Raw genomic sequence first — 12,721 nt, 5'->3', positions numbered from 1 at the left:
CAAGCCAAAAGGTCAGTAATGAGTAGTTGCAGGTTGGGATCAGGCAGTAGAGTAGTTAAGGAACAAGCCAAGGTTCGATCATGAGTGGTAGCAAAATACAGACAGCAGCAGGGCAGACAAGAGCAAGGCACTGGCTGAGAAGGCACAATAACCTGGCAAAGAGGAAGTGCTGAGACAAGGCTTATATAAAAAGTTCATGGGAGGAGCAAGGAGTTCAAAGTTCAACAGCAATCAAGACACAAGGCAAAGTTGTCCAATGGATCAGATAAAATAGTTAATAGATCAAGCCAGGAGCTGTCCAGCATACCAGATAGCTCAGTGGGAAGAGTCAACTCCAGACACATAAAAGGTCCCAGGTTCAAATTCCTGACAGGATGAATTAGAGCAGAGACTGCGAGTCAGTCCTTCTTGTCCACATCTGGGAGAGGGTACTTAAGGGACAGACACTGTTCTGGCGGGGTCTTCCGATCCTGACCTGATGGCCCTCCTGGCCTCAGGGAAGTGCTAGAAGTATTTTTGGCCTCGGGGCCTGCTGGCCCGAGGCTCTGCTACTGAGAGTAGGCCCAGGAGTTTCTGGGGCCTACTGGTCCAGTGGTGGTCTTGTGCTTGCTGTCTTGCCTGCGGGAAGAAGCCGAACAATTGGGGATTCAATTGGAGGACACATCCTGGCCAATCTACCTCACAGTACTGCTGGCTGGCTGAAAGATCCTGGTACTGTGTAGCTGTGTCTTTGGAACTTTTGCAATGGACACGGGGAAGACATCACCTAGTGTGGAATCCCCAGTTGCTACTAATGAGATCCTGGCCAGAGGTACCAGTTTGTTTGGGTCAGGAAAGCTGTCTGTTAATACTATGGTGTACAAGTCTCCAAATCCTTGTGTGCCTTCTGGACTTGGAAGTACCAGAGCTCTGCCAAGGCTTGCCCGATCACAAAGATTACTCAACAAGCGGGTAGCCTCCATCCCTCTGTCTGAGTTTGTTTAATAAAACCTTTTAGAAAAAGAGACTAAGTGTTGGTGCAGACATTTGTGAATAACTCTTCAAGGAGGATCCCTGAGGCCCCGTACACACGACCAAGTTTCTCGGCAGAATTCAGCCAGAAACTCGATCGGAGCCGCATTCTGCCGAGAAACCCGGTGGTGTGTACACTTTTGGCCGAGGAAGCCGACGAGGAACTTGTCGAGCCAAATAGAGAACATGTTCTCTATTTCCTCGTTAGTCAATGGGGAAACTTGGCTCGCCGAGATCCTCGGTGGCTTCACAAGGAACTCGACGAGCAAAACGATGTGTTTTGCCCGTCGAGTTCCTCAGACGTGTGTACGGGGCCTGAGACGAACGTGATGAACGGTGAGGTAACGGCAGGCCCAAATTCAAACCAGCAGCTCCAACAGGGGTAGTGCTACATGTAGGATTAGAGTCAGATGTATATAATATAATTGATAAATCATATACCTGACACTCTAATCCTACATTGTTGCTGACTTTGTGCACGTGTAAAAAGTGTGCAAGTGTAAGAAGTGGTAAGAAGTGGTGCTGGTTTGAAGTCAAAGTGTAGTCAGATTTTTCTTCTGTTAAAAAAGAAACAGTTAAAATAAATATTTTTGAAAACATTCTTACTTCACAGCATTTCTTTACACGTGCCCAAATCTTTTGCACAGTACTGTATCTCAGGAATAACTGATCCACCCACTGTTTTGACCCTCGCCATGAGGATAGACACCTGAATCCTGTCTGCCTGGCTAGGTTACAGATCATCATTAATTAATCCCCGGCTGCTTTCTCCAGTCTCTGGGGTGTCTTCCAAAGAAACCACTGTCCGCTTGCTAGTACAGCTGTGCTGTTTTAAAAGTCTGACAGACAGGAGCAGGGGGTTGGGCGATCGGGGAGAGGTGCACAGTACCATGTTACATACCATCTTAACCACTTCCATACAGGGCACTTACGCACCTTCCCGCCCAAGCCAATTTTCAGCTTTCAGCACTGTCGCACTTTGAATGGCAATTGCGCGGTCATGCTACACTGTACCCAAACAAAATTGGTGTCCTTTTTTCCCCACAAATATAGCTTTCTTTTGGTGGCATTTGATAACCTCTGCGATTTTTTTTTTTGCGCAACAACTAAAAAAAGACTGAAAATATTGAAAAAAAAATACGTTTTTATTTTTTTCTGTTAATTTTTTGTAAATAAGTACGTTTTCTCTTTCAATTACGGGCACTGATATGGCGGCACTGATGAGATGGCACTGATGGACATCGATGAGGTAGTGCTGACGGGCACAGATAAGGTGGCACTGATTGGCGGCGCTGGTATGCGGCACTGATGGGCACACATAGGCGGCACTGATGGGCACACATAGGCGGCACTGATAGGCACATAGGCGGCACTGATGGGCACTCATGGGCGGCACTGATGGGCACATAGGCGGCACTGATGGGCACTCATGGGTGGCACTGATGGATACTTATGGGTGGCACAGATGGGCACTGATAGGTGGGCACTGGGCATGGATGGGCACTGTGGGGTGGCACTGATGGACACTGTGGGGTGGCACTGATGGACACTGTGGGGTGGCACTGATGGGCACTGTGGGGCGGCACTTACTTTTCCTATGTTGCCAGTCAGTGCCCATTTGTGGGCACTGATTGGCATCTTTTTTTATTTTTTAATGGTTGTGTTTTTTTTTTTCTTGACTTTTTTTTTTTTTTTTTTAGACTTTTTTTTTTGAGACTTTGTTTTTTGTTGTTGTCCTTCCCTGGTGGTCCAGTGTGGCGATCCGAGGGGGGGCTGCGCTGATAAACAATCAGCGCGAACCCCCCCTGTCAACGGCTCTTCCTGTTTACATCGTGATCAGCCGTGGTGGGGCACGGCTGATCACATGGTAAAGAGCCTCCGTGAGAGACTCTTTACCGAGATCGGTGTTGCGGGGTGTCAGACTGACACCCTGCAACAACGATCGCCGCGATGCGCGCCCCTGGGGGCGCGCAGCGGCTCAGAATCCTGAGGACGTCATATGACGTCCAGTCAGGATTCTACAACCACTTTGCCGACGTCAATTTGTCATTGGCGGGCGGCAAGTGGTTAAATACGGGTTACAATTGTGCTTTGCAAACACATTAGTCTTCTTTTAGATATGCACTTGGGAGGCGGCAAAAATGCACCTTAACCACTTCCTGACAGCCGTACGACTTTATACGGCCGCAGTGTGGATCTTACTTGCCGGGAGGCCGTCTATATACGGCCTCCAGCCACTTAGGGGCACGCGCCGCATCACTGAGATGCCGATGCGCGTGCCTAGCAGCCGCGATGTCCACCAGGCACCTGCGATCAGCGGTTACAGAGACAAGGATGTGGATCTGTGTGTGTAAACACACAGATCCACGTTCTGTCAGGGAGAGAGGAGACTGATCTGTGTCCCTTGTACATAGGGACACAGATCGGTCACCTCCCCCAGTCAGTCCCCTTCCCCCACAGTTAGAACACTATGCAGGGTACACATTTAACCCCTTCCTCACCCCCTATTGTTAACCCCAATGCCAGTCACATTTATACAGTAATTAGTGCATATTTATAGCACTGATCGCAGTATAAATGTGAATGGTGCCAAAAATGTGTCAAAAGTGTCTGATGTGTCCGCCATAATGTCGCAGTACCGATAAAAATCGCAGATCGCTGCCATTACTAGTAAAAAAAAAAAAAAATTCTGTCCCCTATTTTGTAGGTGCTATAACGTTTGCGCAAACCAGTCGCTTATTGCGATTTTTATTTTATTTTTTTACCAAAAATATGTAGAAGAATACGTATCGGCCTAAACTGAGAAAAAATAAATTGGGCTATTTATTATAGCAACAAGTAAAAAATATTGTTTTTTTTTTCAAAATTGTCGCTCTTTTTTTGTTTAAAGCGCAAAAAATAAAAACCGCAGAGGTGATCAAATACCACCAAAAGAAAGCTCTATTTGTGGGGAAAAAAGGACGTAAATTTTGTTTGAGGGCCACGTCGCAGGACCGCGCAATTGTCAGTTAAAGCGACACAGTGCCGGAAGCTGAAATTTCACCTGGGCAGGAGGGGGGGAAAATCGTGGGTGCGCGATATACTCCGATACCCGCGCTCAGTTTGAACGCCTCCGCCGACATATACCGAGCGCAGTACACTCGGGTACATTCGGCCAGGCTCGGCTTCGCTCGTGGGCACGCTCTGTGACGTTTATGCGTGAGAAGTCGAGCGTGGGCGAGTGTGCACGAGTGTACTGCGCTCGGTATATGTCGGCGGCGGCGTTCAAACACAGTGCGGGAAGCGGGGATTCGACTCGGAGACAGCGCGGGAGAAGCAGGGAGGACACCAACGAGGCCGCCGGACCAGACAAAGACGCCGGGCAAGACACCAAAACTGTAAGTAATAAAATGTAATGTTTTTTTACAGAAATTTCGGGTCTACATTAGGGGTGTGCGCTATACGCCGGAGCGTGCAATACCCCGATAAATACGGTATGTGCCCAGTAAGCAAGTGATTAAGCTAAGGGGTGTTTACATTCCACAGTCATTATGATTTGCGTCCACAGAAAAGTTTACCTAACATGTAGCGAACGCCACACACTCACGCAAATGGGGACGTGCCACAAACGCGTGCAAAAACAGGCAGTCAGGAGGCATCACATTGTGTCCTCACCACCTGTTAGTAGTCTATGAAGCGCAATCTGAAAGAGGATCAGGCTTTAGAGTTAGACCTGATTCACACCTATGCAGGTTGCAGTTTGCATATTCCAGGTGCATTTTGTGTTTTTCAATACACGCTTTTGAAATCTATGGAACCAAAAACCAGAAAAAATTCCCTGGCCCTTTCCATAAAATGCAGATGTGAACTACATCCATAGGAAAAAAAATGCATACAGTTGTATTCAAAATTATTCAACCCCCACTGAAATTGATTGTTTTGCCCAGTTTGACATTGATTTTGATCATTCGGTCATCCTGCTTACAATTAAATCAAAGAGGCACGTGTAGGTCAGACAAATATAACATAACATTTATAATGAAATAACCACAAATGTCTTTTCTGTGCTCACATCATTATCAGTTTTATTTAACCCCCAAGTGACATTCAAGCTTAGTACAACATCCTTTTACAGTTATAACAGCTTTTAAACGTGAAGCATAGCTTGACACAAGTGTCTTGCAGCGATCTACGGGTATCTTCGCCCATTCGTCATGGGCATAAGCCTCCAGTTCAGTCACATTCTTAGGCTTGCGCACTGTAACTGCTTTCTTTAAGTCCCACCAGAGGTTCTCAATCGGATTTAAGTCTGGTGACTGCGATGGCCACTCCAAAATGTTCCAGCCTTTAATCTGCAACCATGCTCTAGTGGACTTGGAGGTATGCTTGGGATCATTGTCCTGTTGAAAGGTCCAACGTCTCCCAAGCCTCAGGTTTGTGTCGGACTGCATCACATTGTCATCCAATATCTCCTGGTACTGAAGAGAATTCATGGTACCTTGCACACGCTGAAGCTTCCCTGTACCTGCAGAAGCAAAACAGCCCCAAAGCATGATTGACCCCCCCGCCATGCTTCACAGTAGGCAAGGTGTTCTTTTCATCATAGGCCTTGTTCTTCCTCCTCCAAACATAGCGTTGATCCATGGGCCCAAACAGTTCTAATTTTGTTTCATCAGTCCACAGAACACAATCCTTAAAACTTCTGTGGTTTGTCCACATGACTTCTGGCATACTGCGGTCGACTCTTCTTTTTCTTTGGAGACAGCAAGGGGGTGCGCCTGGGAGTTCTGGCATGGAGGCCTTCATTACGCAGTGTGCGCCGTATTGTCTGAGACGAAACTTCAGTACCCACATCTGACAAATCTTTTCTCAGTTCCTCAGCAGTCACACAGGGAGTTTTCTCCACTCTACGCTTCAGGTAGCGCACAGCAGTCGAAGTCAGCATCTTCTTTCTGCCACGACCAGGTAGCGTTTCAACAGTGCACTTTGCCTTCAATTTGCGAATGATGCTTCCTATGGTGTCTCTTGGTATGTTTAACATCTTTGCAATCTTCTCTTGACTTCACCATGTTTGTAACCACACCAGTAAATGTCTAGAAGGAGCTGAGTATCACAGTCATTTTAAAGCTGCCTGATTTGTGCTTATTAGGCTTTATTGCTGCTCCCTGACATCCACAGGTGTTTTCAATACCTGATTGAAAACACTTCAATGAACCTCTGTTCTTCAGAGTGGTAGTCTTTAAAGGGTTGAATAATTGTGTAAATGAAGAATTCACAAAAGAAACATTTACTACTGTATTACAAAACCAATTGATGTCATTTTAGTTGCATATGGTTCTTTAAGAAGTCCTTGTAGGATTTCATTCTGAATACAATTACAAATGTACACTAAATTCCCTAAAACCCTTTACAGCATTGGGGGGTTGAATAATTTTGAACACAACTGTAGGTGTGAACCAGGCCTAAAAGGAGATTTAGACGCACGTTTAATTCTACCCTAAAAGTGACACTACCATAAAAGTAACAATACATTTAAAGTGCCGTGCCATGCAGGCAGCAGGAGAAGTTCTTTGTAGGGAGACTTTTATGGCACATTTTATTACATTGATGGTCGCTCTATATATTTCTTTTTTAGCAGAGGCCCTACAGAATAAGATGGTGGTCATTGCAATTTTTTATGTTGCACAGTATTTGCGCAGCGGTTTTTCTAACACAATTGTTTTGGGGGAAAAATACACTTTAACCACTTCAATACAGGGCACTTATACACCTTCCTGTCCAGACTAATTTTCAGCGCTGTAGGCAATTTGAATGACAATTGCGCGGTCATGCTACACTGTACCCAAACAAAATTTTTAGCGTTTTGTTCCCACAAATAGAGTTTTTTTGGGTGGTATTTGATCACCTCTGGGATTTTTTTCTCTGCTAAACAAATTAAAAAAAGACAATTTATTTTTTGTTTCTGTTACAAAACTTTGTAAATTTGTGTTCACTGAAGGGCATTGATGGGGCTGCACTGATGGGCATCGATGAGGTGACACCAGTGAAGTGGAACTGATGAGGTGGCACTGATGATGGGCAGTAATATGCGGCACTGATAGGTGGCACTGATGGGCACACATAGGTGGCACGGCTGGGTATTTATAGGTGGCACTGATGGACATTGATGGGTGGCACTGATGGCCACTGATGATGGGCAGTAATATGCGGCACTGATAGGTGGCACTGATGGGCACACATAGGTGGCACGGCTGGGTATTTATAGGTGGCACTGATGGACATTGATGGGTGGCACTGATGGGCATCACTGATTGGCAGGCATTAGTGTTTGGCACTGATTGGCATCAATTATAGGCACTGATTGGCCTCCATTGTGAGCACTGATTGGCATCCCTGGTGGCATACCAGGTGGTCACAAGTGGCGGGCGTCCCTGGTGGTCCAGTGTGGGCATCCTGGGGGTGGCTGCGCTGATAATCAATCAGCACAGACCCCCCCCCCCCTGTCAGAGGATCAGCCGATCGGCTCTCCTCTACTAGCCTCTGTGGAAAAGCCGATACACGGCTTTTCCTGTTTACACTGTGATCATGCATGATTGGACACAGCTGATCACATGGTAAAGAGTCTCAGTCAGAGACTCTTTCCCTAGATCAGAGTTGCGGTGTGTCAGACTGAGAGACACAAGGCATGTGTCAGGTCCTCTTTATGGAGACACCTGGGGTCTATAAGACCCCAGATCTCTCCTTTACCCAGGAAAGCATGAGATAAAAAAAAATAAAAAAATTGATCTCATGCATTCCAAAAAAATGTGTTTACATTTGTCCTAACTGGAAGTGATGTATTGACATCGCTGCCAGCCTCCTAGACCGCTGGTCTCCAAATTATGGCCAGGGGGCTGGATGTGGCCCTTTGCTTGCTTTTATCCGGTCCTTGAGGCATTATTCTCCCTACTGTCAGCAGTGGGGCACAGTTACTGACACCAACAATGGGGCACTTATCTTTCCACTGACAATGGGGCACAATTCTTCCCACGACACCGACAATGGAGCACTATTCTTCCCATTCACACTGACAATGGGGCACAATTTCTCTCACTGACACTGACAATGGAGCACTATTCTTCCTATTTACACTGACAATGGGGCACAATTTCTCTCACTGACACTGACAATGGAGCACTATTCTTCCTATTTACACTGACAATGTAGCACTATTTCTCACACTGACACCGACAATGTAGCACTATTTCTCACACTGACAATGGGGCACTTATCTTCCCACTGACACCGACAATGGGGCACTATTCTTTCCACTGACACCGACAATGGGGCACTATTTCTCACACTGACACTGGGGAACTTATCTTCCCACTGACACCGACAATGAGGCACTATTTCTCACACTGACAATGGGGTATTATTCTTCCCACTGACAATGGGGCACAATTTCTCTCACTGACACTGACAATGGAGCACTATTCTTCCCATTCACACTGACAATGGGGCACTATTCTTCCCATTCACACTGACAATGGGGCACAATTTCTCTCACTGACACTGACAATGGGGCACTATTCTTCCCACTGACACCGACAATGTAGCACTATTTCTCACACTGACAATGGGGCACAATTTCTCTCACTGACACTGACAATGGAGCACTATTCTTCCTATTTACACTGACAATGGGGCACAATTTCTCTCACTGACACCGACAATGTAGCACTATTTCTCACACTGACAATGGGGCACTTATCTTCCCACTGACACCGACAATGGGGCACTATTCTTTCCACTGACACCGACAATGGGGCACTATTCTTCCCACTGACACCGACAATGTAGCACTATTTCTCACACTGACAATGGGGCACTTATCTTCCCACTGACACCGACAATGGGGCACTGTTCTTTCCACTGACACCGACAATGTAGCACTATTTCTCACACTGACACTGGGGAACTTATCTTCCCACTGACACCGACAATGAGGCACTATTTCTCACACTGACAATGGGGTATTATTCTTCCCACTGACAATGGGGCACTATTCTTCCCACTGACACTGAGGCACAATTTCTCCCACTGACACCGACAATGGGGCACTATTGTTTCCACTAACAATGGGGCACTATTCCTCCCACTGACATCAACAATGGAGCACTATTTTTTTCCCCACTGACACCGACAATGGGGCACTATTCTTCCCACTGACACTGATAATGGGGCACATTTCTTCCCACTGACACTATTGGGGTACTATTCCTCTTATTGATACCAATAATGGGGAACGATTACTGACACCAATGTTGTGACACTATTCCTCCCACTGACACTAACATTCACTCATCTCCATCCTCTCCTCATTCACTCATCTCCATCCTCTTTCCTCCACATTCACTCATCTCCATCCTCTCCTCCACATTCACTCATCCCCATCCTCTCTTCTTCACATTCACTCATCTCCATCCTCTCCTCCACATTCACTCATCTCCATCCCCTCTTCTTCACATTCACTCATCTCTATCGCCTCTTCTTCATATTCACTCATCTACATCCTCTTTCCTCCACATTCACTCATCCCAATCCCTTCCCCTCCACATTCACTCATCCCATCCCCCTTGTCTCCACATTCACTCATCCCCTCCTCTCATTCTCATCCCCACACTCTATATTCACTCATCCCCATCCTCTCCCCTCGTCTTTTTCTCCGGCACATGCGCAGCACAACACCGCACACAGCCTAAGCGCAAGCGTGCCTGGAAAGGGTTCGTTTCTGTCATGTGACATGTGACGTCACCCCTGGAGGGAGGGGGCGGGTTCCCATCATGGCGTCAATGCAGGTGAGTGCTGCGTGAATGTATATCCGGATGACCCGTATGTGGAGCCTTGTAATGCGGCGGGGGGCAAAGAGCGGGTGTGGGGGGCAGAGAGCGGGGGGGCCAGGGGAGCTTCTTTTATTAGTTTCCTCAGAGTTTATGTCTCCAACATCCTCACACTGGAGGACTGCGTGCTGTCACTTCATCATCTCTATGATACTCACTGACACCACCTCACCCCTACCGTACACCATCTCACCCCCTACCGTACACCGACACCATCTCACCCCCTACCGTACACCGACACCATCTCACCCCCTACCGTACACTGACACCATCTCACCCCCTACCGTACACCGACACCATCTCACCCCTACCGTACACTGACACCATGTCACCCCCTACCGTACACCGACACCATGTCACCCCCTACCGTACACTGACACCATCTCACCCCCTACCGTACACCATCTCACCCCCTACCGTACACTGACACCATCTCACCCCCTACCGTACACCGACACCATCTCACCCCCTACCGTACACTGACACCATGTCACCCCCTACCGTACACTGACACCATCTCACCCCCTACCGTACACCGACACCATCTCACCCCCTACCGTACACCGACACCATCTCACCCCCTACCGTACACCGACACCATCTCACCCCCTACCGTACACCGACACCATCTCACCCCCTACCGTACACTGACACCATCTCACCCCCTACCGTACACTGACACCATGTCACCCCCTACCGTACACTGACACCATCTCACCCCCTACCGTACACTGACACCATGTCACCCCCTACCGTACACTGACACCATGTCACCCCCTACCGTACACCGACACCATCTCACCCCTACCGTACACCGACACCATGTCACCCCCTACCGTACACTGACACCATCTCACCCCCTACCGTACACCGACACCATGTCACCCCCTACCGTACACTGACACCATGTCACCCCCTACCGTACACTGACACCATGTCACCCCCTACCGTACACTGACACCATGTCACCCCCTACCGTACACTGACACCATGTCACCCCCTACCGTACACTGACACCATGTCACCCCCTACCGTACACCGACACCATCTCACCCCCTACCGTACACCGACACCATCTCACCCCCTACCGTACACTGACACCATCTCACCCCCTACCGTACACTGACACCATGTCACCCCCTACCGTACACTGACACCATGTCACCCCCTACCGTACACCGACACCATCTCACCCCCTACCGTACACCGACACCATCTCACCCCCTACCGTACACCGACACCATCTCACCCCCTACCGTACACCGACACCATCTCACCCCCTACCGTACACTGACACCATCTCACCCCCTACCGTACACCGACACCATCTCACCCCCTACCGTACACTGACACCATCTCACCCCCTACCGTACACCGACACCATCTCACCCCCTACCGTACACTGACACCATCTCACCCCCTACCGTACACCGACACCATCTCACCCCCTACCGTACACCGACACCATCTCACCCCCTACCGTACACCGACACCATCTCACCCCCTACCGTACACCGACACCATCTCACCCCCTACCGTACACCGACACCATCTCACCCCCTACCGTACACCGACACCATCTCACCCCCTACCGTACACCGACACCATCTCACCCCCTACCGTACACCGACACCATCTCACCCCCTACCGTACACCGACACCATCTCACCCCTACCGTACACTGACACCATGTCACCCCCTACCGTACACCGACACCATGTCACCCCCTACCGTACACCGACACCATGTCACCCCCTACCGTACACCGACACCATGTCACCCCCTACCGTACACCGACACCATGTCACCCCCTACCGTACACCGACACCATCTCACCCCCTACCGTACACCGACACCATCTCACCCCCTACCGTACACTGACACCATGTCACCCCCTACCGTACACCGACACCATGTCACCCCCTACCGTACACCGACACCATGTCACCCCCTACCGTACACTGACACCATCTCACCCCCTACCGTACACCGACACCATGTCACCCCCTACCGTACACTGACACCATGTCACCCCCTACCGTACACTGACACCATGTCACCCCCTACCGTACACTGACACCATGTCACCCCCTACCGTACACCGACACCATCTCACCCCCTACCGTACACTGACACCATCTCACCCCCTACCGTACACCGACACCATGTCACCCCTACCGTACACTGACACCATGTCACCCCCTACCGTACACCGACACCATCTCACCCCCTACCGTACACCGACACCATCTCACCCCCTACCGTACACTGACACCATGTCACCCCCTACCGTACACTGACACCATGTCACCCCCTACCGTACACCGACACCATGTCACCCCCTACCGTACACCGACACCATGTCACCCCCTACCGTACACCGACACCATGTCACCCCCTACCGTACACTGACACCATCTCACCCCCTACCGTACACCGACACCATCTCACCCCCTCCCGTACACCGACACCATCTCACCCCCTACCGTACACCGACACCATCTCACCCCCTACCGTACACTGACACCATGTCACCCCCTACCGTACACCGACACCATGTCACCCCCTACCGTACACCGACACCATGTCACCCCCTACCGTACACCGACACCATGTCACCCCCTACCGTACACTGACACCATGTCACCCCCTACCGTACACTGACACCATGTCACCCCCTACCGTACACTGACACCATCTCACCCCCTACCGTACACTGACACCATCTCACCCCCTACCGTACACCGACACCATGTCACCCCCTACCGTACACTGACACCATGTCACCCCCTACCGTACACCGACACCATGTCACCCCCTACCGTACACCGACACCATGTCACCCCCTA

At 49.4% G+C, this 12,721-nt stretch overlaps 1 protein-coding gene across 2 annotated transcripts in view; it reads left to right on the top strand.

Moving 5' to 3' along the window:
* The first annotated feature begins 9,742 nt into the window (after window positions 1-9,742).
* Window positions 9,743-12,721, top strand: part of UBE2W (ubiquitin conjugating enzyme E2 W) — a 73,317-nt gene continuing 70,338 nt past the window's right edge. For both annotated transcript variants that reach the window (XR_005749521.1, XM_040354431.1), the window contains exon 1: window positions 9,743-9,830. Coding sequence is in view for 1 of the 2 variants with exons in the window: in XM_040354431.1 (XP_040210365.1) it covers window positions 9,816-9,830 (15 nt within the window). In the remaining variant the exon portion in view is untranslated. The remainder of the gene's footprint in view (window positions 9,831-12,721) is intronic.

Source organism: Rana temporaria, chromosome 5 (assembly GCF_905171775.1).
Source record: "Rana temporaria chromosome 5, aRanTem1.1, whole genome shotgun sequence".
Classification (NCBI taxonomy): domain Eukaryota; kingdom Metazoa; phylum Chordata; class Amphibia; order Anura; family Ranidae; genus Rana; species Rana temporaria.
The sequence above is the reverse complement of the archived record's forward strand: the minus strand, read 5'-3'. Positions and strand labels throughout refer to the sequence as shown.